Source organism: Mauremys reevesii, linkage group 1 (assembly GCF_016161935.1).
Source record: "Mauremys reevesii isolate NIE-2019 linkage group 1, ASM1616193v1, whole genome shotgun sequence".
Taxonomy (NCBI): Eukaryota; Metazoa; Chordata; order Testudines; family Geoemydidae; genus Mauremys; species Mauremys reevesii.
In genome coordinates, this window is record NC_052623.1 from 8,989,665 (window position 1) to 9,016,712 (window position 27,048).

The 27,048-nt window shown below is 45.2% G+C and overlaps 2 protein-coding genes across 2 annotated transcripts; one reads left to right on the forward strand and one right to left on the reverse strand.

Annotated features, from left to right (window-relative positions):
* Positions 1–939: 939 nt before the first annotated feature.
* LOC120390336 (olfactory receptor 51G2-like) lies at positions 940–1,875 on the reverse strand. The gene has a single exon (XM_039512927.1). It carries the CDS (start codon positions 1,873–1,875, stop codon positions 940–942), a length of 936 nt encoding a protein of 311 aa, XP_039368861.1.
* Positions 1,876–15,487: 13,612 nt separating this feature from the next.
* LOC120399192 (olfactory receptor 52D1-like) lies at positions 15,488–16,459 on the forward strand. Its single transcript, XM_039527238.1, has one exon. The coding sequence runs from the start codon at positions 15,488–15,490 to the stop codon at positions 16,457–16,459; it is 972 nt and encodes a 323-aa protein (XP_039383172.1).
* The last annotated feature ends 10,589 nt before the right edge of the window (positions 16,460–27,048 follow it).

Consider the following 27,048-nt stretch of genomic DNA (forward strand, 5'->3'; position numbering starts at 1 on the left):
GGTGGGCTCTCCCCCAGTTTGGACCTCTGGACTAGATGCTCTAATGGCTCCTTCTGGCCTTAAATTCTATGACTCTGTGAATCATCGTCTTGAGTGGATCGTTATCTTGGATGCAACTTGAACAAGTTATTCCTCTGAATGCTGATAGACACTCAACAAGGATAGACGCTGGCCAAGAAGAATTGGGATTGTCACAATAAAACCAGGATATATGGTCTCTTTATGCTCTAAACCAGGTCCTTTCCTGCCTTGGGGGGAGTCTCACAATTGTCCCACTCTTCGAGCTGGGAACAAAACCATGCTAAACGCTTATCACCAAGCAGGGCCGACTGGACACCTCCGTCTCTTCCCTTTGGGTGCTTGTGACCAGAGCCATAAAGTCACACCAGCCTCCTTAAAACTAGTAGGTTTATTAGCAAACAGCACAAAGCACTAGAGAAAGTGGTTTTATAATATCAGGCAGCTGTCACACGTCTATACTTGTCTATCTCACATATCACTACAGGCTAAGTTAGACAGGCTTCCAAGAGCACAGCGCACTCTGGCCAAGTCACTGCCAATGGAGATTGCCCCAGAGTGCCCCCTTGTGGCCTGAGGTAGCCCTGAAGCCACCCTGCCCTTCCCTCTAAGGTCCTTGCAATGACTTACTCTCAGTCTGGGATACTTAAAGCAACAGACCCCTTTGTGGAGTCACATATATTCAGCCTTTTCTTTAACACAGTCTCTGCCACCCTTCATCTCCTTCCCCCAGTTCACAGTCCTTCCTCACCAGCCCCTCTCCCATTGCTCCAGGCCTTAGAGTCCATGAGAACCTTTCTCTACACAGTGGAGATCAGTAGCTCAAGTTGTCTCGGATGTAAGGGTCCAGGATGTAATAGCTGGCTCACGTTTTTCATCTCCCATGTCACCAGCACTGGATCCGGGTGATGAGCTGACCCTTCACTTGACAAACACCCTCATTATCCTTGCACGAAGGTGTTTGCTTTTCACACTGTACACGATTGGGTTCATCACGGGTGAGATCACCAGGTAAATGTAGCCAATGAGAATCGGAAGCAAGGGAGAAGAGCTCTTCCCAAATCTGTGTATGACAGACAAGCCGATCACTGGCGTGTAGAAGAGCAGGAAAGCACAGATGTGGGAGATACAGGTGCTCAGGGCCCTGAGGCACTCTGTGTGAGACGCGATGCTCAGCACTGTTTTGAGGATCATCACATAAGAGAGGAGGATGAGCAGCGAGTCCAACCCCACTGTGGAGATTGTAACAAAAAAGCCATAGATGTAGTTGGCTCTGATATCCGAACAGGCCATCTTCATGACCTCCTGGTTTATGCAGTAGGAATGGGAGAGGACACTGACTTGACAGTATTGGTAGTGTTTCAGGAGAAAGGGGAGTGGGAATATTACGGCCACCCCTCTTAGCACAAACACCAGTCCCATCTTGGCTATTCTCGGTGGGGTTAAGATGGAAGCATATCTCAATGGGTTACAGATCGCGATGAAGCGGTCATAGGCCATTAACAACAGCACAGAGGATTCAGTGAATGAAAACAAGTGGATGAAGAACAGCTGGGCAAAACAGGCACCGAGGCTGATCTCTCTAGAGTTAAATAAGAATATACCCAGTATCGTCGGCATGGTGGATATCGATAAGCCAAGGTCAGTGACGGCCAACATGGAAAGGAAAATGTACATGGGCTCATGGAGGCTTGGATCTGTTTTTATAATGAAGAGAATGATTGAATTTCCTACTATGGAAATAAGATACATTAAGCAGAAGGGGACAGAGATCCAGGGATGGACGCGGTCCTGCCCAGGTATCCCGGTGAGAAGGAACACTGCAGATTTGAGTTCGGTGTCATTGACAGCTGACATAATGTACTGGGCAGGTCCAAGGAGTTTTGAGCTTTCCTTCCTAAAGGGAAAAGGAACAGGAGAGTAGATGATATTTAATAAGTAGGGCTGTCAAGCAATTAAAAAAATAATCACAATTAATAGTGTGATTAATCGAACTGTTAAAAAATAATAGAATACCATTTATTTAAATAATTTTGATGTTTTCTACATTTTCAAATATATTGATTTCAATTACAACACAGAACACAAAGTCTAAAGTGCTCACTTTATTTTTTATTACAAATATGTATGCTGTAAGAAACAAAATAAATAGTATTTTTCAATTCACCTCATACAAGTACTGTAATGCAATCTCTTTATCATGAAAACTGAACTTACACATGTAAAATAGTGTACAAAAATAACCACCTTCAAAAATAAAACACAGTAAAACTTTAGAGCCTACAAGTCCACTCAGTCCTACTTCTTGTTCAGACAATCGCTCAGACAGAAAAGTTTGTTGACATTTGCAGGAGATATTGCTGACCACTTCTTATTTACAATGTCACCTGAAAGTGAGAACAGGAGTTCACATGGCACTCTTGTAGCTGGTGTTGCAAGATATTTTCGTGCCAGATTCGCTAAAAATTCATATAGCCCTTCATGATTTAACCCCCATTCCAGAGGACATGTGTCCATGCTGATGATGGATTCCGCTCGATAATGATCCAAAGCAGTGCAGACCGACATATGTTCATTTTCATCATCTGAATCAGATGCCACCAGCAGAAGGTTGATTTTCTTTTTTTGGTGGTCTGGGTTTTGTAGTTTCTGCATCTGAGTTTTGCTCTTTTAAGACTTTTGAAAACATGCTCCACGCCTCGTCCATCTCAGATTTTGGAAGGCACTTCTTCCAAAAGAAGATTCTTAAACCTTGGGTTGAGTTCTGAAGCTATCCTTAGAAAGCTCACTTTGATACCTTCTTTGCATTTTGTCAAATCTGCAGTGAAATTGCTATAACATGAAATATATAGCAGAATGTGGGAAAAACAGAGCAGGAGACATACTCTTCTCCCCCAAGCAGTTAAGTCAAAAATGTAATTAACACATTTTTTTAATGAACGCCATCAGCATGGACGCATGTCCTTTGTAATTGTGGCCAAAGGATGAAGGTGTATACAAATGTTTAGCATATCTGGCATGTAAATATCTTACAATGCCAGCTACAAAGTGCCATGCGAACACCTGTTCTGACTCTCAGGTGACATTGTAAATGAGAAGCAGGCAGCAATATCTCCTGTAAATGTAAACAAAATTGTTTGTCTTAGCGATTGCCTGAACAAGAAGGACTGAGTGGACTTGTAGGCTCTAAAGTTTTACATTGTTTTGTTTTTGAGTGCAGTTATGTAACAAAAAAATCTACATTTGTAAATTGCACTTTCATGATAAAGTCATTACATTACAGCACTCGTATGCAGTGAATTGAAAAATACCATTTCTTTTGTTTATAATTTTTACAGTGAAATATTTACAGTACAAAGAAAAATAATATAAAGTGAAGACTGTATACATTGTATTCTGAGTTGTAATTGAAATCAATGTATTTGAAAATGTAGAAAAACACCCACAAATATTGAATATATTTCAGTTGGTATTCTATTGTTTAACAGTGTGATTAAAACTGCTATTAATAACAATTAATTTTTTGTTATTTAATTGCATGAGTTAACTGTAATTAATCAACAGCACTATTCACAAGATAACTTTCTGCTCCCAGTGCAAGTCTAGAGACTCCCATGAGCTTAAGGAAGATCAGGAAAAACATAGTCTTGGATTTACACCACCAGTAGGAAGATGGGCACTGCCAGAGTGGATCAGATCTGCAGTCCATCTAGCCCAGTATCCAATGGCCAGGTCCAGATGCTTCAGATGAAGGTGAAAGAACTCCTGCAATGCGCAGCTATGAGATAACCTGCCCCCAGGGAATGTTTCCCCCTGACACCCACTAGTTAGACATATTTTGTGTGTCAGTTAGGAAAGTTTAGAGCTCTTCTAAGAGTTTTAAAAAATATTTTTGATGGTGCACTGCATAAGGCTTTATTGAAATATGGTTATGAATGTATATATGACATAAATGGAATATATATATGTAAAGGTTATGATCTACTGAATATATTCATCCTATTTGTATGTATTTGTCATTGTTGTATTCTAAGTTATGAATATTGGATGTAAGTGTTAGAAACAACTTCTGGTCAGTTACCAGGAGACAGTATCATACAACTGTTCACTGAACAAAGAGTTAACATCACACACCCATTGCAAACAGTATGTGGAGCACTTCTGAAATACTTTCTAAAGCAAAAGTCATAACATTTACACATCTATTCTTTAGTACACACATGTCAACCCATTCTTTCCCCTCTGATTTTCTTTCAGAGGTGATTTCTCAGGTTAGAGTGCGGACTTACAATATAGCATCTGTCATCTGGATTTCTTCAGAACCTGATAAGATCACAGTGTCTCAGCCCACATTCAGTCACTTGTCAGCAAACAAAAGTCTAGGAGCTGCTCTGTCCCTGGGTTAACAGCTGACTGGTTCTCCTCAGGTTCTGTGCTGTCAGTCTACAGCTTGTATGCGGAGAGGTAACAGGCATTGGGATCAATACAGAAAATTTTCATTCCCTGGGCTCTCACTCTCTAGTATAGTGGTTTTGAAAAGTTTTTTTCTCATTTGCGGAGCCCTAATAAATTTCAAATGGGGGTGTGAATACTTTTCGAAATGTTAGACATAGTCTGCAGACCCCCAGTGGTCCACGGACCACAGGTTGAAAATCACTGGTCTGGTACATAGTAACTCCAGCATCTGTTATTCAGCCACGATGAGGGTTTGCAGGAAGTAGATTTCAAAGCCAAATGCATGTGGAACATCATTTCCCACCTTAAAGTCGTCTACTGCTCTCTGACTGCCAATGCCTGGTATTCATAAAAACAGTAGTACCTGGGAATGGCACTGGGACAGACATGGAGCTGAGCTGCCATAGTGAATGTGTGTGGTAAACTCAGTTCTTGGGCTGTTTGCTGTAGAGTTATATTGGGATAACTATTGGAATGTTGATGTTATGGCTACATTGGGTGAAACCAGTACGGTTCTTCTTAGGTTAACAGCAGCCTGCTGGAAAACAAGCAGGAAGGGAAGCCACAGATCAACAAAAGCCTTCACTCAGTAGGAGGCATGTCAGGGAGGTTGAGAGACAAGACCGGAGCTACAAGCTGGGAAGAGCCTATTTCTGGGCTCCAGCCACGTTACACAGCTTGTTTTGCCAGCGCTGGGAGCCTGTCCAGAGCTGGGGCAGCTGTTGCTGAGAAGCTCTTCAGACTGACAGGCACAGACACTGCTGGGGAAGACTCAAGGCCCTTGGCCTGCCTGGGTCCCCACCAGAGAGGGAGGGCTTGGAGTCAAGCCTGTTGTTCCTACTCTTCAGATTCAACAGTATTTTGGTTCAAAGAGGCTGGCTGGCCACTCACTCAGCACTACTCATAGGCTACCAAAGGCAAGAACCACAGGTGCCAAACGCACTCGGACCTGCTGGGCAAGCAAACTCCACCCAATGTGCTGTAGCCCAGGGGCCAGTCTGAGGGTTGGAGAATGGTGAGATTCCACCCCCCAAGAGGCCTGACATGTGGCACTCGGAGACCAGACAGGGGGCAGCGATGCCACCTGCCCCGTAACTCTGAGGGGTCTCTACAGGGCAGAAAAGCTGGAGCTGTCAGCCAGTCAGGAAACAGAAATAAACCCTATCAGACCTGTTACCACAGAGCAACGCAGCTCTGAATTCCTGCCTTCACAATCGAGCCAGAGAATAAAACCCTTGAAAATTAATTTATTGATAAAATTTCCAGGAGCAAATAAACCTGAGGCGATTTGGGAACAAGTCACTGACATTCTGTGGGGTCTCCTCTGGCTCAGCCCCTGACAGGATCGGGCCCAGGGGACACGACACCTCTAGAAATGGGACCCATTCAGAAATCCTGACACAGGGCATCGGGGTTTTAACACTCCAAGCTTGCTTCCAGTGTGAGATTTCTGTGTAGCTTGAACAGCCCCCTGTGGAGAATGGGCAGATGTAGGGGAGGGGTTCCCAAGCTACCTGGGACAGCACAGCTGAGTCCTCTGCAGCAGCACAGAGCATCTGCAAATGGAAACAGCTTGCAGCCTTTCCCTCTTCACTTTGCATTTTAAAGATAGTGAAACCTGCCAACATACCCAATTCCTGCTAGAAGGGGAGCCGCTGATACCAGAGATCTTCATCCTAAAGGACAAGGAGTCATTGGAGAGTTTGCATGGGCAGCAGGCAGTATCTGTTCAGACAGGGAGGCAACTGTCTTTATGAAGCATGTCTGCACATTCCCTTGGGGGCCACTTGGCCATCAGGGAACCTTCGCTGCTTGGTTTAGTGTGCACCAGCTCTAACCCAGTAGGGGAAAAACTTCCTAGCTGTCAGGTCAGTTAAGCACTGGAATAAATTGCACAGGGAGGTTGTGGAATCTCCATCATTGGAGATTTTTAAGAGCAGGTTAGAGAAATACCTGCAAGGGATGGTCTAGATAATATTTAGTCCTGCCGTGAGCACAGGAGACTGGCCTAGATATTCTCTCAAGGTCCCTTGCAGTCCTACAATTCTCCCTGAGAAATACACAAAGAGCCACAAGATCCAGGGATTCCCAAAGTTATGCACAGATCTCAATGATCCATTGGTATGTAGCCTCATCCACATGCAATCTCTATGCCTCCACAACTGCTCTAGGACACTCTCCAGCTCCCTGCTAGCACAGGTTCATCAGAGGTTTGCTACCAGGGCCTGTCACAATAGCCACTGACCGCGAGATCTGCTGAAGGGGCCTTGTACAGGGTGGCGGGGGCTGCACAGAGACCTTTCCATTCCCAGAGTGTAGCCAAAGACTCCGTCAGTGCAACCTTCATTTATGTTACGAGGAAGAAGCAGATAAAAATCCTCCAGTTTCTCTTAGGGATCCTGGCAGCTGCAGCTGGGCAGCATCAATGCAACTGATATTTCAGAGAAAAATGATCTTTGAAAACTCACCCCCCCCAAAATGGATTGAGAGTAAACATTTTAGTTTGTGTCAAAATGTTTCAGGGGCGGCGGGTGGCAGGGGACTATCTGTTTTTCAGCCCAGCTCTAGTTCAATGAGCCTCTGTCCTTCGTGCTACAGGATCACACCCCTAGGTGGCAGCATCAGCCTCCCATACTGAGCAGCTCCTGGATGTCTGCTGGGGTAGCTATACCAGCTCTATAGCAGAGCGATCCCCTGGAGAAGGCTTGTCTGCAGCAGATGATCCATCAGTGGAGCAACTGAAGAACAAAAGAACGTCCATATTTGATCAGACCAATGGTCCATCTAGCCCAGTGTCCTGTCTTCTGACAGTGGACAATGCAGATGCTTCAGAGGGAATGAATAGAACAGGGCAATTATCAAGTTATCCATCCCATGCCATCTGCTCCCAGCTTCTGGCAGAGTTTTAGAGACACCCAGAGCATGGGGCTTCATCTCTGACCATCTTGGCTACTAGCCACTGATGGACCTATCCTCCATGAATTTATCCAGTTCTTTTTTGGATCAGTTATACTTTTGGCTGTCACAACATCACCTGGCAATGAGTTCCACAGGCTGGCTGCACACTGCGTGAAGAAATACTTCCTTTTATTTCTTTTAAAAGCTGCTGCCTATTAACTTCATTGGGTGACACCTGGTTCTTATGAAGGGGTAAATAACACTTCCTGATTCACTTTCTCCACACCACTCATGATTTTATAGGCCTCTACCATATCCCTCCTTTCCAAGCTGAACAGTCCCAGTCTTTTAAATCTCCCCTCATATGGAATCTGTTCCATACCCATCATCATTTTTGTTTCCCGTCTCTGTACCTTTTCCAATCCCTTTTTTTTGAGATGTGGCAACCAGAACTGCATATGGTATTCAAGATGTGGCCATACAATGGATTAATATAGAGGCAATATGATATTTTCTGTCTTATTATCTATCCCTTTCCTTATAGTTCCTAACATTCTGTTAGTTTTTCGGTTTTTGTGTGTTTGGTTTTTGACTGCTGCAGCACATTGAGAGGATGTTTTCAAAGAACTATTGGTAGTGACTCCAAAATCTCTTTCTTGATCGGTAAAAGCTAATTTATACCCCATCATTTTGTATGTATAGCTGGAATTATGTTTTCCAATGTTCATTTCTTTTAATTTGTCAACACTGACTTTCATCTGCCATTTTATTGCCCACTTTGTGAGATCCCTTTGTAACCTGCTTGGGACTTAACTATCTGGAGTAATTTTGTCCTGACTGGAAATTTTGCAACCTCACTGATTACCTCTTTTTCCAGATCATTTATGAGTACGTTGAATAGGACTGGTCCCAGTACAGACCCCTGTGGGACACCACTATTTACCTCTCTCCATTCTGAAAACTGTCCATTTATACCTACTCTTTGTTTCTTATCTTTTAACCAGTTACCGATCCATGAGAGGACCTTCCCTCTTATCCCATGACTGCTTACTTTGCTTAAGAGCCTTTGGTGAGGGACCTTGTCAGAGGATTTCTGAAAGTCCAAGTACATTATATTCACTGGATCACCCTTGCCTACATGTACCAGAATCACCTCTGGAGCCTTTTTTTAAATCAGTATCACATTAGCTCTCTGCCAGTCATCTGGTACAGAGGCTGATTTAAGTGATAGGTTACATACCATGGTTAGTAGTTCTGCAGTTTGATATTTGTGTTCCTTCAGAACTCCTGGGTAAATTCCATCTGTCTCTGGTGACTTATTACTGTTTAATTTCTCAATTTGCTCCAAAGCCTCAGTGACATTGCAACCCATAATGCTTTATAGAAATATGCATAAATATGCATAAATAAGACATAACTGGAATTTGGTTTTTGCTAGATATGCCATGTAACATATCTTTGCAAAGGTTATGTTCTACTGCATGTATTTATCCTATTAATCTGCGTGTATCATTTTTATATCTGAAGTTATGAGCATTGGCTCTATGCTTGTATTTAAAGTGTTTGCTGTAGAAAGCACCTATGGCAGATTTGGTCAACATAGTGTGAAAGGGTTATTCAAGCAAATGGACGTACTTGGCCAACAATGGGCCGTGATAGATGCCAATCCACATCTGATCTTTTCTGGGAACATTCCTGTAGAGAACGGAGTCATGCATGGACATGTGTCTTGCCCATCTGACTCCAAAACTCCATCTTGTAGCTGTGATTCTACACAGGGGGAGAGAGGGGTTTCCATCCACAAGAGAGAGACTATATAAAGCCCTGGCAAACCTCTCCATTTTGTCTTCAGCTGGCACAAAAGATACCTTCTCCACCCCAAAGAGTTACCTGAACAAAACTGGAACAAAGGACAGTAAATACAGGGGTGTGAGTGATTGTTGGACCCAGCCTAGGAGGAAATCTAGTCTGTAAAATAGGCTTGGAACATCTCTGAAGGTGAGATTTACCTGCATTTATTTTCTTATTGTATTAGGCTTAGGATTGCATGTTTTATTTTATTTTGCTTGGTAATACACTTTGTTCTGTCTGTTATTACTTGGAACCACTTAAGTCCTACTTTTTATATTTAATAAAATCACTTTTGTTTGTTAATTAATCACCAGAGTAAGTGATTAATACCTGGGGGGAGCAAACAGCTGTGCATAGCTCTCTACCAGTGTTATAGCGGCTGAACAATTTATGAATTAACCCTGTATAAGCTTTATACAGAGTAAAACAGATTTATTTGGGGTTTGGATCCCATTGGGAGCTGGGTGTCGGGTGCTGGAGATAGGTGACCTGCTGAGCAGTGTTTGGTTAAAATGTGCAGCTTGGGGGCATGGACCAGACCTGTGTTGCAGGAGGCTGGTGTGTCTGGCTGAAAAAGGTAGGGTTCTGGAAGTCCCAAGCTGGCAGGGAAAATGGGCTCAGAGGTAATTCCAGCATGTCAGGTGACAGTCCCAAGGGTGTCTCTGCGACCAAACCCCTCACAACTGCTTCCTGGAGCAGCTAGCATTTTCAGAGCGTACACAATGGCCTAACATTTCTTTTTTGTGATTGACCAGTGGCTTCCCTCTTAGACAGTGTTTTGCGGAGAAACACGACAGGATGGAATTCTTGATCCTGTCCTTCCTGCATTAAGACTGCTCGCGCACCACACTCAGATGCATCTGTGGTTACTAGGAAAGGTTTGTCAAAGTCTGGGGCCACCGGTTACCAACCAGTAACCACTCGGTCTGTTCTCCAGACACCACACTTAAAACTCACTTTAAATCACTACTAGTTTCTCAAAGCAATCAGCTGGGCACATATCCTGTCAACTACACCACTGTGATGGGTTCCCTGGGGGGGACACCTTTGGGACTGACACTTGATATGCTGAGATACCACTGAGCCTAACCTCTCTGCCAGCCTGGGCACCCCTTGCCTCTGTCTTGCTGAGCCAGACCCTCCAGGCCTCCTCCAGCACAGACACAGAGATAGGGGGGAAGGCTCAGTTAAAAGGGACTTGCCTCAGCACCCAACTACGTAGCCCCAATGGGACCTGACCCCCAGATAAATCCATCTTACACTGTATAAAGTTTTATAAAGTATAAGTTCATATTGTTTGCCCTCTTTCTCGAAGTAAAGAGAGATATACACAGACTGTTTGCTCCCCACCATGTAACAATTACTTGCCCTGGGTTTATTAATAAACAGAAGTGATTTTATTACGTATAAAAGATAGGATTTAAGTAATCATAAGCGGTAACAGACAGAACAAAGTAAGTTACTAAGCAAAATAAACAAACATGCAAAGCCAAGCTTAATACACTAAGAAACTGGTAAGCGGGGTATCCTCACTGACTCCCTCTTTGTCCTGCTTCACGCCCTTATATGGACTTGCCCCAAAGGCGGGAAACTTTGTCTCTTTGTTTAAACTTTCCCCCCACCTTGTGAAAAAATATAAAATCCAAGATGGATTCCAGCATCAGGCGACACAGACACATGTCTGCACAGGGATCCCCAATGCCTCTCCTCCTCACAGGGATCCCACAGACTTACAGGAAAACAAATCCATGCATAGCCAATTGTTTCTTGCATAAGAATCATCAAGTTCCTTAATGGCCCTCACTTAGCATAATTACAATAGGACCTTAGATTTATACTTCATATTTCTAACTTCAAATATAAGAATGATTAATGCATACAAATAGGAAGAACACATTCAGCAGATGATAACTTTTTCAATGATACCTTACATGATGTATTTTGCATAAAGCATATTCCAGTTTTGTCATATTCATATTCATAAGCATATTTCAATAAAGAATATGGAGTGCAACACAACAGGGCACACCTACCTAAAATACCACCATAGTGAAATAACCCCAATGCATCAGATCAGGGAAACTCCCTGGCTGTTCTCTTGTAAAATGTGGGATATCATGTGAGATGAACTCCAGGTCGTTTTGGCCCTGGAACGAGTGAAGGAATCACACAGTGAGTGGAGAATTCCCATTGTGTTAGTTCTAACCCAGGATAGCGCAACCTGTTTCTACATCGATTTCTGAAAGATCAACAAAGTATCGAAATCTGATGTTTATCCAATGCAGAGAGTAGATGAAATATTAGAATAGTTGTGAGCTTCCATATAGATATCCACTTTAGACTAAACAAAGGGATACTGGCAAATAGCTTTGATACCAGAAGCCTGGAAGAAGAAAACCTTTTCCACACCCTTCGGTTTGCATCAATTAAGGACCACTTCACTGGGCCTTCACAGAGTGGCACTGACTTTTCAGAGGCTAATGCACTGTATATTACAACTGCCTGGGCAGTATGCAGTGGTATGCTGCTACGATCAATTGAAAATGGTTTTTGGTCCCGTGTATGGTGGCAGCATTCCCACACATAGCGCAGATGGCAGTACACTACACACAAAAAGAAACCTATTGTCAATTGCTAGATTGCATAGTCTGCAGGACTCAGTTTCCCCTGACAACCTGAGCTCCTGTTATCAGTGAATATTTTCTTCTGTCCCGTGTGAGACTCTCAAGCTGTAGTTCTTCAGGGTCTATTTTCTGCTCTTCCCACTGCTCATGGAGCCGAGGGAATTGTCTGGGAGTCCTGGTCAACCAGATTGTTCACAGGGACTGTACAGGGGAACCATAAAGGTTCCTGTCCAGCACACTGAGTGTGATTCATACACTGATTCTCAGAGCTCCGCCTTCCTGCCATAGTAAGGAGATTTCTTCTCTCTGCTGGGTGGATTTTGGTGAGGTGCCTGTTTCTGCATTAAAGTTAGTGCCGAGGGCTCAGGAAGGGTTCCAGGATTCAAGTTAAGAACCATCTAGGCAGGAATTCACCAAAGTGGTGACTTGAACTGTTTAGTATTTAGTAGTAAAAAGCTAAACAGTTCAAGAGATTTACAATGGGAAATACAAACGTATTGGAGATAGTTTAGACAAATATTTGTTTTTCAGATCAGTTCCTTGTCTCTTACTGTGTCCTTCTATCTGTCTCAGCAGCTTCCTTTTATGGGCTGTGTCATTTTTCCTCTGGTTCACTCATGTTTTCCAGTTCAGGAACTTCACTGCCCTTTTAGAAAATTCAACCAAAGCCTCCTCATTGGGTACCAGAGGGTTCACAAGAAGAATGAGTCACACACTGGCCAGATCCTATTCTCACATTCTGCCTTCAGTGGGTCACTCCAAATTGACACTGACCTCCCTGACAGCAAAATTGTTGCCCATGTGTTTTGGAATCCCCATTTTTCATGATTTTCACAGCTGGTAGCCAAAAGATAACCATTAAGGGTGAAATCTTGATCCTTATTCAGATCAACAGCAAACTCTCAACACGGCCAGGAGTTCACCCTAAATCCACTTGTAGGGACTTAAATAAATGTCCTGATTTACACTGGCCATGAGCCTCCAGTGACTTCAACTGGAGTCATCCCATGGCCTCTAAGGCCGGTGAGCTCATTTGGACCAATGATGAACTGACAGGAGAGTTGCTGAAATCTCACACTCACAGGCTTAGAGGTTCAGAACAATCAGGATAACACGTTTTTTTCTGAGGGGACAGAGGGATCAGCTCTCTCTGTGCCCCTGCATCTTTGGAAAGGACGAGAATCACCAAAAGGCAGTAAAAATAACCAGGTGGTGTTGGAAATGTCACCAGGGAGGTTCCAGAATGCACAGTGTGTCGTCGTGCATATGTGGATATCCTGCCATATGTACAGACCAAAGAGGCACGTTGAGGCCTCCTTGGGTGGGGTGAGTGTGTTAGACTGTTAGGTAATTTCTACCATACTGTAGCAGAATGTCTCTCACACCTTCCCCCATCCGGACCATTCCTCCTCCTGTGAGCAACCCCTCTACAGCCTCGTGGTAATGTCAGCAATTGCCAACAAGGAGAAGCAGCCTCCGGAAGGGGTGTCTGGGTTTCTAGCGGGCTGCAATATGTTAAAGCTTCATGTCATTTTGAGAAAGAGTTACTCACACTGGCTACTTTTAGTCTCCACGTCCTCTGTCCTTCCCGCCGGGTCTGTCCCTCTTTCCTTCAGTGCACAGCCTGAATTTTTGCTGATCTCCCCCTCTCCCCTGGCACAGACAGACTCTGAGTTTAACCTAGTCTGTGGAGATTATGCTGTGAGCTGTCACTGTGGGGTCTGACACCTGCTTTTGGTCCTGGGTGAGGGGTATCACTGTGTGGCAGTAGTGTGGGTTCTGGGGATGGGGGAAAGGCAGACAGCGTTGGGGGTTGTGGGGCAGGCGGAGGGGTATACAGACAGGCGGGAAGCGTTGGGGGTTGGGGGGCAGGCAGGGGGTATATGGACAGGTGGACAGCACTTGTTCGTGTGGGGACTGGGAGCAGTGAGTACATGAACAGGCGATCAAACGCTGGGTGCTGTGGGAGCAGGGAGCGGCCTGTACATGGCGAGGCAGGCAGAGCTGTTGAAATTGAATTTTCCTTTGTGATTGTTGGTTCAAAGCCAGTACTGGGACCTTTCCTGGCCTTGAATGCATGTTGGTGGGTAGACTGAAGAGCTCACATTAAATATTTGTTCCCCATGTAGGTATTTAGAGACTGTGAACAAGTCTCCTACTAACACTATAAGGCAGGTTTTAATTCTTCACTTATTCTGGTGGCTCGTCTCTCAACCCTCCTTCTTGAATTGTGGATTCCAAGAATGGATACAGGATGTCAGCAGCAGATGCACTAACTCCAAATACAGAGGTAAAAGAACATCTCTATTCCTACTTGAGATTCCCCCAGTTATCATCCGCGGATCGCATTAGCTATTTTGGCCACATGATAATATTGGGAGTCTCGTGTTTAGCTAATTATTCCTTCGTTCTCCCAAATCTTGTTCAGAGTCATTGCGATTCCACAATAGAGACCAGCATCATCTCTCGGACAAAGCTGAGTGCCTGTAAAAACGTGTCACACCAAAAGAAAAAGGGGAAGTAACAGAGGTGCAGGCCTGTAGCCCTAAATACAAAGACCTCTGTGCTCTTCATATCCACTCTCTTGAGTACAAAGTCGTAGCCCAGCAGGATAATTTCTGTGTCCATTGGGAAAATTGGCTCCTTTCCAACATATGAACTGCATTGTGGTTCAGACCTATGGCCAATCTAGTCCAGTGTCCTCTGTCTGAGAATGACAGCCCCAGGTGCTGCAGTAGGAGGCATAAGAAACCCAGCAGTAGGTTGATGGGGGGATGCCTTAACCATCCCGAGAGTGTCATTCTAATGCCTGACAGTTAGAGACTGGCTGGTTCCCTGAAATACATTGGCATATAGGCTTTCCAAAATATTTATTTAGCTGAAAGTATTGTAAATGGATAGTCTTGTGTTGTCAGTCAGGGAGAACACATTCTTTATCTCCTCTCTACCAGTCATCCCCCTGAAAACTCTCTACCAGTCAGTAATTTATAGACTTTTCTCATATCCCTCTAATAGATCTCCTTTGTAAGGTAACAATCCTAGTCTTTTCAACCTCTCTCCTTGATCATTCTCATTGCCCTTCCCTGAATCCCTCCAGCTCTGCAATATCCTGTGTGAGAAGGGTGCACCGTACCACCCAGAGGAGTCTAGAGGAGGGTGAAACATAAACTGACTGATCTCATGGCGTATTTTCTGTATGATTCCCCATCACACTCCCCTTGGACCCAATGTTTTTCTTAGTTTTGAGTACGGTTTCACAAAGCTGTGTACCATGTCTTGTACTGAATTTATACAATTAAATTAGAATCTTGAAAAATATTCGAGGACTTCAAGCTTTTCCCTCTAAAAAGCAGACATGCTGCAGATATTTACATTGAAGTTCTTCTGCCATCACGCCACCCATTCATCTGGCTTAGATACCTCCCTCTGAGGACTTCTCTTTACTTGAATATTACCAAAATAATATGGTGGCATCTGCAAATGTCCCCACCTCACTGCTCACCCCCGTTCTAGATTATTAACTATAAAATATTTACCATACTATTTGTTATCATGTATGTAACTCCCCCCCCCACTCTGCTTCTCTCCCTTCAGGAGGCACCTTGAGTATTTCTGAGCCCGATCAACGCTTCAGTCACCTCATGGCAGCTTTCAACCTCACCCACTCTGATCCTTCACCATTTATCCTAATGGGCATCCCTGGACTGGAAGCTGCCCACATCTGGATTTCCATCCCTTTCTCTATGTTCTACGTTTTCAGCCTGTTTGGAAATTTCATGCTTCTGTTTGTTGTAGGCAAAGAGCAGACCCTGCACAAGCCGATGTACCTGCTGCTCTGCATGCTGGCACTCACAGATATCGGCATGTCTACCTCTGTCATTCCAAAGGCACTGTGTATATTTTGGTTTAATTTGAAAGGCATTACTGTGGATGGCTGCCTCACCCAGATGTTCTTCCTTCACATGCTAACTGTAATGCAGTCAGCCATTCTTGTTACAATGGCCTTCGATCGCTATGTTGCCATATGTAACCCTCTGAGATACGCCACCATCCTCACCAATGCACGAATAGCTAAGCTAGGGCTTGTGGGTTTGACAAGAGCTGTTCTTTTCATTCTGCCCCTTCCTCTGCTCCTCAGCAGGCTGCCATTCTGTGCCAACCGCATTATACCCCACACGTACTGCGAGCACATGGCTGTGGCAAAGATGTTGTGTGGGGACATCACAGTCAACAGGACATATGGCTTGGTGATAGCGCTTGTAGTCATCTGGTTAGACCTGATGCTCATTGCCCTGTCCTATGGTCTGATCATCAGGGATGTCCTCAGAATCTCCTCCAAGAAAGCCCACCAGAAAGCCCTCAACACCTGCACAGCCCACATCTGTGTGATGCTGATGTCTTATATTCCCTGCCTCTTCTCCTACCTGACACAGAGGTTTGGTCAAGGAATTGCTTCCCATGTACATGTCACCTTCGCTACCTTCTATCTCCTTGTCCCCCCCATGCTCAACCCTATCATTTATGGGGCCAAAACCAAAGAGCTTCGTGACAAAATGGGCAAATACATCTGCAGAAGTTTATTGCCGGGGGCCACTGACTTTAAAGCTGTGTGACAAGAGGGGGAAGGATATCGCCTCATTAATCAAGGATGCTCTGTCCCAGTTTGGCTGAGCTCAACATTGTGGAAGTTCAGAGTCTGAGAAGCTCCTCACACCTAACATCTTATCTCTCCATCACTAAGCACTGTTCTCTCCGTTGCTGAGTTCCCTCTCTCTCACCATCACCTGACCTCTTTCATTTTCACCCGCCAGCTCCATTTTCACACACTCAGCCTATCAATCAGCCTTTCTGTGACTACCAGGCGATATTCACTTTTCTGATGTAGGGTGAGTTTGCGTTAGTCCCTCTCTGAACAGAGTTCTTGATCAGTTCGACAAACTGAAGCTACACTGATGAACCGGACTGTTAGAAAGCCAAAGACAAAGAAAGAAGCTACAATGCTGAATTTTTTAATCATACATAAAGCGAGAAAAATTTAGTGTGGGAATTGAGAACATTCTTCTAGAACTTGTTGGTGAGAGGTGTGACACTGTGTTTTTGAACTGGACTGATGTGTTAAACTTGATATTGTTTTTGAGTCACATTACTTACCACTTTGTGCAGCCAATTTTTGATTCGCTTTCAGCTGGACCTTTCAAAATACACACTAGCCGTTCCCGTTTTCAAAGACATGAAGAGTAGGTGTCAAAATTTCATGTTGGAGTTTGTGAAAAAGGTGAAACAGGGATTATCACCAAACATCTAGGTGACTGAATTGCTTGCAGTCCTAAGTCCTCCTACTGCACTCAGCCCTGCGTAAGCTAGAATGGCTAATATCTCATTTTTGCTATTGGTTTGTGAACACCTTGGGTATTTGGAGCAGCAGTGGAGAGTTTTGCCTACGATTCACTGGCCTCATACTCACGACAACCAAGTTGAGCAGTTTGGGGCTGAAGTTGTCAAACACATGTTTTTGTCAAGTTCATCTGAGAAAACAGTCTTTCAACTGCAGCGTTACTAAATGGTAGGGACAGCAATGAAAGAGCGAACAAGCCAAGTTCAATAAAGTCTTTGTCCCCAGTGGCGTCTATGTGTTTGACAACTTCAACCTAAAACTGCTCAACCTGGTTGTCCTGAATATGAGGCCAGGCAAACACAGAGCCATCATTTCTTTTCAAGACAAACTATGGACTTTGACTACGCACACTGAATGCTGTTAGAAATAAATACCATAATCATTTTATTGTTGTTTTTGTACTACATACATTGTGTGCTCTTTTGGGCTAATGTAATGTTTGAAACATTTATCAGTCCTCAACCGGGATACAAGTACCAGTAAGGGGCTTTTGACTTTGATTATCATCTCATAGTGTTGTAGCTAGCGTGGACAAACTCCTGCTATGCCTTGTAGGTTTTTTTTTTTAAAGCCAGAGGAAAAGTAGAGCAGGGAATTGTGGGGCCAGAGCCAGGACAGTGGATGCCAGCCATGGCACAAGTAACACGGCATCCGAGAACAAAGAGCAGCTGGGAAGAGCAAGGTGAGGAGCCCACATGCAGAGGCCCCAGCAGAGGGAGATGATACTGTGCATGAAGGCTTTGAAGGCTAGACTCAGAAGCAGGGACATGAATCTGATGAGAGGGCAGATGCTGGGGAGAAGGGTCCTGCCACCTAGAGACTGATGGCATGTACCACTGCCAGAGCTGGTATCTTATCTGCGGTGTCACAGCCACGCAGGCTGGAGACTTTTGCCGGAGCTCCAGATGGTGGGAGAGGGAGGTGCAGAGAAGGGACCATGACCCTCCCACTTTTGAGAGTGGACGGGATTGGTCAATCTGCTTTTGTCACAGGTCTGATCCCCTGCCCTTCCTCTTCACTCTGAGGTTACGCCTCCAGCCATGCCAGAAGCTGGAGCCCAGGCCCGGTAAAAGCAGCCCATAACCCTGGGAATCTGTGGGGAAGGGGGGAAGAAGAGAAGCCCCATGCCAATATCCCTGCCCCCCCCACCTCCCTGCCTAGGGCAGATGGAGGGTCTGCAGCTCCCCAAAGCTGCCAACCCCTGGCGGCTCTTACCATGGCCCAGCTGCAGCTCTTCAGACACTGAGGTCCTGCATCCAGACCAGGCCGGAAGCCAGAGATGGGTCAGTGTAAGAGCCATGTGGGCATCTGTGGAGAACCGGAGACCCTCCATCATCTCTGAACGGGGCTTTCTGGGGGGCAGGGACATGGGTTGGAGGCTGCTCTTGGCCACCATCCCCACCCCCAGAGGCTCAGGCCCTCCAACGCGGATCTGGTTTCGAACTTGGTCAATGAGGGGTACTGGGGGGAAAAGGAGGGTTAGGCACAGGAACATGGAGGGGACACTAGGGGTAGATGGTCTCCCTGTTTGTGAGCAGCATGTCAAAAGGAGCAAGACACTTAGTTGGTTCCTCCAGCCCTTACACCAGGAAATTGTCCAAAAGGCTCTCCAAAAACGTCCTGGATTGCCTGTGCATTGCTGTATTGCTCTTCCAGCAGATGTCAGGGTGATTGAAGCCTCTCATGAGAACCAGGGCCTGTGATCTGGAAACTTCTGTTAGTTGTCTGAAGAAAGCCTCGTCTACCTCATCCTCCTGGTCTGGTGATCTATAGCAGACGCCTAGCACGACATCACTCTGGTTACTCTTGCCTCTAAACTTAAGCCAAAAACTCTCAACGGTCTTTTCTCCAGTTTCATACTGGAGCTCTGAGCAATCTTACATGCAGTGCAAGTTCTCCCCTCCCCACTCTGTGAGAGGCTCAAAAAGTGACTGGTTTCTCTGCTACAATCAAGATAGACTTAACTCTTCACTTCAGCCCGCTGTGCATAGGACCTTGTTGTGAGACATTCCCTTCCGGTCTCCAGTCCCTAGTCTGTACAGAGCCAGTATGCCTGGAAACAGACTCCTGAGAGGGCAGAACTTTTGGGAAGGAGGTGGCCTTCTTGGCAGCTCAAACATCCTGCTGTTTGATCCCCCCACTGCAGAGTCAATGCCAGGCCTTAAAAACCTTTAAGGATGGAGATTCTACCACCTCCCTGGGAGACAAAGGATTCTCACCTTTGTAAATTTATGGGTGGGAAGGAAGCCCTGACTCCTCCCCTCTATGGCTGTTTGCCCAAGAAGAAAGACTGCATGAGCCACCTGAGGGGAAGGAAAGGGGTCCAGTCTGAAAAGGAATATAACTGGAACTCTGAACCACCAAAAACTTTGCAATCTCCCTAAAATAACATTTAGGGGGAGAATTTACATTTTGTAACCTGTTTCTTAAGTATATTGAGCTTAGCTTGCCTGCTTTGTTTACTTAAAATACAACTGTTATAGTTAATAAACTTATTTCTGGTTTATAATATAACCCAGTTTATGTGATTTCTAACTGTGGGGTGAGAAGTTGTGAATACCCTCCTCCATATCAAGGGAAGAGGCGAATTTCATATTATTTTGGGTGTGTATCCCAAGGGAGGTGGACATCTGGGTGCTATAGCAAGGACCATAAGCTGAGCCTTACCAGAGCGGATCTCTGTCTCTCTGTGCGGCTGGGCGGGGCCTTGCCTGTGTGGCTAGTGAGTCTGGTCCAGCAAGACCAGGCTGGCACAATAGGCTGACTCAGTGATATCTCAGCACATCAGATGACATCCCAGCGGGTCCAACCCATGACAAATGCGTACTAAGCTTAAGATCTTGAAGAGACTGGTGATCTTAAAGAGACAGTGTGTGGTGCCATCTGCTGTTGTGTTGGGTGATAACAGGGCCTGGAGAGGCTGAATCACCAGCAAAGCAGGGTGAACAAGGGGCAGCCCAGCTGGGTGGTGAGAGAGGCGCAGCAGTTCCTACGGCTCCCAGACTGCACCCCGCAGGTGAAACCCATCACACTCATACCCTCCAGAGCCCAAATTAGGGCAACAGGCACTCATCACACTAACATGGGGGAGGGACTGTAGCCTAAAGAAAAGATCCAGAGGTAGCAGTTGATTGATTCCTTTACCACCATGTTCTCATCCCAGCAGGGCACAGCTACCTAAAATACCACCACACTGAAATGGTCCCAGGACAACAGATTAAGGAAACTCCAAAGCTGTTCACTCGTAAAATGTGGGATACCATGTGAGATGAACTGCAGGTCATTTTGGCCCTGGGTCTGGTGAAGGAATCACAGAGTGAGTGGAGAAATCCCATGGTACTAGTTCTGACGCAGAACAACACAACCTGTTTCTGCATCAATTTCGGAAAGATCAACACTGTATTGACATTTGATGATAACCCGATTCAGAGAGTAGCTGAAATATTAGAATAGTTTGTACTCCCGGATGTATAGTCACTTTAGACCTCACAAAGGGATACTGGCAAATAGCTTTGATACCAGAATCCTGGAAGAAGAAAAACTTTTCCACACCCTTCAGTTTGCATCAATTAAGGACCACATCACTGGGCCTTCACAAAGTGGCAGTGACTTTTCAGAGGCTAATGCACTGTATATTACAACTGCCTGGGCAGTATGCAGTGGTATGCTGCTATGATCAATTGAAAATGGTTTTTGGTCCCGTGTATGGTGACAACATTCCAACACATAGCGCAGATGGCAGTACACTACACACAAAAAATAATCCTATTGTCAATTGCTAGGTTGAACAGTCTGCAAGACTCAGTTTGCCCTGACAATCTGAGCTCCTGTTATCAGTGAATATTTTCTTCTGTCCCGCGGGAGGCTCTCAAGCTGTAGTTTTTCAGGTTCTATTTTCTGCTCTTCCCACTGCTCATGGAGCCGAGGGAATTGTCTGGGAGTCCTGGCCAACCAGATTGTTCACAGGGACTGTACAGGGGAATCATAAAGGTTCCTGTCCAGCACACTGAGTGTGATTCATACACTGATTCTCAGGGCTCCGCATTCCTGCCACAGTAAGAAGATTTCTTCTCTCTGCTGGGTGGATTTTGGTGAGGTGTCTGTTTCTGCATTAAAGTTAGTGCCAAGGGCTCAGGAAGGGTTCCAGGTTTCAAGTTAAGACCCATTTAGGCAGGAATTCACCAAAGTGGTGACTTGAACTGTTTAGTATTTAGTAGTAAAAAGCTAAACAGTTCAAGAGATTTACAATGGGAAATACAAACGTATTGGAGATAGTTTAGACAAATATTTGTTTTTCAGATCAGTTCCTTGTCTCTTACTGAGTCCTTCTATCTGTGTCAGTAGCTTCCTTTTTCGAGCTGTGTCATTTTTCCTCTGGTTCACTCATGTTTTCCAGTTCAGGAACTTCACTGCCCTTTTAGAAAGTTCAACCAAAGCCTCCTCATTGGGTACCAGAGGGTTCACAAGAAGAATGAGTCACACACTGGCCAGATCCTATTCTCACATTCTGCCTTCAGTGGGTCACTCCAAATTGACACTGACCTCCCTGACAGCAAAATTGTTGCCCATGTGTTTTGGAATCCCCATTTTTCATGATTTTCACAGCTGGTAGCCAAAAGATAACCATTAAGGGTGAAATCTTGATCCTTATTCAGATCAACAGCAAACTCTCAACACGGCCAGGAGTTCACCCTAAATCCACTTGTAGGGACTTAAATAAATGTCCTGATTTACACTGGCCATGAGCCTCCAGTGACTTCAACTGGAGTCATCCCATGGCCTCTAAGGCCCGGTGAGCTCATTTGGACCAATGATGAACTGACAGGAGAGTTGCTGAAATCTCACACTCACAGCCTTAGAGGTTCAGAACAATCAGGATAACACGTTTTTTTCTGAGGGGACAGAGGGATCAGCTCTCTCTGTGCCCCTGCATCTTTGGAAAGGACGAGAATCACCAAAAGGCAGTAAAAATAACCAGGTGGTGTTGGAAATGTCACCAGGGAGGTTCCAGAATGCACAGTGTGTCGTCGTGCATATGTGGAAATCCTGCCTTATGTACAGACCAAAGAGGCACGTTGAGGCCTCCTGGGGTGGGGTGAGTGTGTTAGACTGTTAGGTAATTTCTACCATACTGTAGCAGAATGTCTCTCACACCTTCCCCCATCCGGACCATTCCTCCTCCTGTGAGCAACCCCTCTACAGCCTCGTGGTAATGTCAGCAATTGCCAACAAGGAGAAGCAGCCTCTGGAAGGGGTGTCTGGCTTTCTAGTGGGCTGCAATATGTTAAAGCTTCATGTCATTTTGAGAAAGAGTTACTCACACTGGCTACTTTTAGTCTCCACGTCCTCTGTCCTTCCTGCCGGGTCTGTCCCTCTTTCCTTCAGTGCACAGCCTGAATTTTTGCTGATCTCCCCCTCTCCCCTGGCACAGACAGACTCTGAGTTTAACCTAGTCTGTGGAGATTATGCTGTGAGCTGTCACTGTGGGTCTGACACCTGCTTTTGGTCCTGGGTGAGGGGTATCACTATGTGGCAGTAGTGTGGGTTCTGGGGATGGGGGAAAGGCAGACAGCGTTGGGGGTTGTGGGGCAGGCGGAGGGGTATACAAACAGGCGGGAAGCGTTGGGGATTTGGGGGCAGGCAGGGGGTATATGGACAGGTGGACAGCACTTGTTCGTGTGGGGACTGGGAGCAGTGAGTACATGAACAGGTGATCAAACTCTGGGTGCTGTGGGAGCAGGGAGCAGCGTGTACATGGTGAGGCAGGCAGAGCTGTTGAAATTGAATTTTCCTTTGTGATTGTTGGTTCAAGGCCAGTGCTGGGACCTTTCCTGGCCTTGAATGCATGTTGGTGGGTATCAGGGTCTCTCTTCCCTTGCAAGCCACAGAGCTACAGCCAGGGCGTCACAACCTTTAATCTGTTTTGTTTCCAATTGTTGTTGTTACATAACTTCAGGCATTTCACCGGTGAAAAGAACCATTGATCTTTGTTTCTCTGATGGTTCAATCTCCCATTATACTCTGATCCCCCTGTCCCTACTCTCCTTCCCCATCCCAGGGTGCCCTGATTCCAACAGTATGCTGGACACTAGTGTCTGCTTCATGCTCCCCCGTCATTCCTGGCTCCCACACTCTCCAAACCACCCCACACAGCATTTCCTCTGCAGGGGGTGAGGTGCCTCCCATCACACCTGCTCCTTATCTGGGGAGTAATCAATGACTGTGTCTCACCAAGGAGAATCTCAAACACTGCCTGAGGCTTCGGGGACTGCTACACGGGAACAACTCACAAGCAGAGAAATTGGTGCATTGTATAATACATATATATAATCTTGGTTTAAAAATTCTTCCCATGGTTAATTACTATCAGCATGTAGGTATTTAGAGACTGTGACCAAGTCTCCTGTTAACACTATAAGGCAGGTTTTAATTCGTCACTTATTCTGGTGGCTCGTCTCTCAACCCTCCTTCTTGAATTGTGGATTCCAAGAATGGATGCAGGATGTCAGCAGCAGATGCACTAGCACTAAATACAGAGGTAATATAACATCTCTATTCCTACTTGAGATTCCCCCAGTTATCATCCCTGGATTGCATTAGCTATTTTGGCCACATGATAATACCGGGAGTCTCATGTTTAGCTAATTATCCCTTCGTACTCCCAAATCTTGTTCAGAGTCATTGCGATTCCACAATAGAGACCAGCATCATCTCGCAATAATTATATAATAGGAGATATGCTAAACTCCTAGGGACCTTGAAAGGTCATTGAGTCCAGCCCCCTGCCTTCACTAGCAGGACCAATTTTTGCCACAGACTTCTTTCAAGGATTCAACTCACAACCCTGGGTTTAAGCAGTCTAATGCTCAAACCACTGAGCTATCCCTCCCCCCAAATCCCTTGCTGACACAACTGGGTGCCTGCAAGAAAGTGTCACACCAAAAGAAAAAAAGGGAAGTAACAGAGGTGCAGGCCTGTAGCCCTAAATACAGAGACCTTTGTGCTCTTCATATCCATTCTTTTGAGTACAAAGTCATAGCCCAGCAGGATAATGTCTGTGTCCGTTGGGAAAATTGGCTCCTTTCCAACATATGAACTGCATTATAGATCAGACCTATGGCCCGTCTAGTCCAGTGTCCTTTGTCTGAGAATGACAGCCCCAGGTGCTGCAGTAGGAGGCATAAGAAACCCAGCAGTAGGTTGATGGGGGGATGCCTTAACCATCCTGAGGCTGTCAGTCTAATGCCTAACAGCTAGAGACTGGCTGGTTCCCTGAAATACATTGGCATATAGGCTTTCCAAAATATTTATTTCACTGAAAGTATTGTAAATGGATAATCTTGAGTTGTCAGTCAGGGAGAACACATTCTTTATCTCCTCTCTACCAGTCATCCCCCTGAAAACTCTCTACCAGTCAGTAATTTATAGACTTTTCTCATATCCCTCTAATAGATCTCCTTTGTAAGGTAACAATCCCAGTCTTTTCAACCTTTCTCCTTGATCATTCTCATTGCCCTTCCCTGAATCCCTCCAGCTCTGCAATATTCTGTTTGAGAAGGGTGCACCGTACCACCCAGAGGAGTCTAGAGGAGGGTGAAACATAAACTGACTGATCTCATGGTGTATTTTCTGTATGATTCCCCATCACACTCCCCTTGGACCCAATGTTTTTCTTAGTTTCTGCTTGCATTGTGAGTACGGTTTCACAAAGATGTGTACCATGTCTTGTACTGAATTTATACAATTAAATTAGAATCTTGAAAAGTCTTCGAGGATCTCAAGCTTTTCCCTCTAAAAAGCATACATGCTGTAGATATTTACATTGAAGTTCATCTGCCATCATGCCACCCATTCATCTGGCTTAGATACCTCCCTCTGAGGATTTCTCTTTACTTGAATATGATCAAAATAATATGGTGGCATCTGCAAATATCCCCACCTCACTGCTCACCCCCGTTCTAGATTATTAACTATAAAATATGTACCATACTATTTGTTACCATGTATGTAACCCCCCCTCATTCTGCTTCTCTCCCTTCAGGAGGCACCTTGAGTATTTCTGAGCCCGATCAACGCCTCAACCACCTCATGGCAGCTTTCAACTTCACCCCCTCTGATCCTTCACCATTTATCCTAATGGGCATCCCAGGCCTGGAAGCTGCTCACATCTGGATTTCCATCCCTTTCTCTATGTTCTACATTATCAGCCTGTTTGGAAATTTCATGCTTCTGTTTGTTGTAGGCAAAGAGCAGACCCTGCACAAGCCGATGTACCTGCTGCTCTGCATACTGGCACTCACAGATATCGGCATGTCTACCTCTGTCATTCCAAAGGCACTGTGTATATTTTGGTTTAATTTGAAAGGCATTACTGTGGATGGCTGCCTCACCCAGATGTTCTTCATTCACATGCTAACTGTAATGCAGTCAGCCATTCTTGTTACAATGGCCTTCAATCGCTATGTTGCCATATGTAATCCTCTGAGATACTCCACCATCCTCACCAATGCACGAATAGCTAAGCTAGGGCTTGTTTGTTTGATAAGAGCTGTTCGCTTCATTCTGCCCATGCCCCTGCTCCTGAGCAGGCAGCCATTCTGTGCCAACCGCATTATCCCCCACACATACTGTGAGCACATGGCTGTGGCAAAGATGTGTGGGGACTTCACAGTCAACAGATCATACGGCTTGGTGACAGCGCTTGTAGTCCTCGGGTTGGACCTGACGCTCATTACCCTGTCATATGGTCGGATCATCAGGGATGTCCTCAGAATCTCCTCCAAGAGAGCCCACCTGAAAACCCTCAACACCTGCACAGCCCACATCTGTGTGATCCTGAAGTCTTATGCTCCCTGCCTCTTCTTCTACCTGACACAGAGGTTTGGTCAAGAAATTGATTCCCATGTACATATCACCTTCGCTAACTTCTATCTCCTTGTCCCCCCCATGCTCAACCCTATCATTTATGGGGCCAAAACCAAAGAGCTTCATGACAAAATGGGCAAATACATCTGCAGAAGTTTATTGCCGGGGGCCACTGACGTTAAAGCTGTGTGACAAGAGGGAGAAGGATATCGCCTCATTAATAAAGGATGCTCTGTCTCTGTTTGGCTGAGCTCAACATTGTGGAAGTTCAGAGTCTGAGAAGCTCCTCACACCTAACATCTTATCTCTCCATCACTAAGCACTGTTTTCTTCGTTGCTGAGTTCCCTCTCTCTGACCATCACCTGACCACTTTTATTTTCACCCGCCAGCCCCATTTTCACACACTGAGCCCGTCAATCAGCCTTTCTGTGACTACCAGGCGATATTCACTTTTCTGATGTAGGGTGAGTTTGCGTTAGTCCCTCTCTGAACAGAGTTCTTGATCAGTTCGACAAACTGAAGCTACACTGATGAACCGGACTGTTAGAAAGACAAAGACAAAGAAAGAAGCTACAATGCTGAATTTTTTAATCATACATAAAGCGATCCAGTGAGCAAAATTTAGTGTGGGAATTGAGAACATTCTTCTAGAACTTGTTGGTGAGAGGGATGAAACTGTGTTTTTGAACTGGACTGATGTGTTAAACTTGATATTGTTTTTGAGTCACATTACTTACCACTTTGTGCAGCCAATTTTTGATTCGCTTTCAGCTGGACCTTTCGAAATACACACTAGCCGTTCCCATTTTCAAAGACATGAAGAGTAGGTGTCAAAATTTCATGTTGGAGTTTGTGAAAAAGGTGAAACAGGGATTATCACCAAACATCTAGGTGACTGAATTGCTTGCAGTCCTAAGTCCTCCTACTGCACTCAGCCCTGC

Excerpts from the sequence above, each read along its gene's own strand:
- LOC120390336 (XM_039512927.1), bottom strand. The coding sequence starts at position 1,875 with ATGTCAGCTGTCAATGACACCGAACTCAAATCTGCAGTGTTCCTTCTC.
- LOC120399192 (XM_039527238.1), top strand. The coding sequence starts at position 15,488 with ATGGCAGCTTTCAACCTCACCCACTCTGATCCTTCACCATTTATCCTA.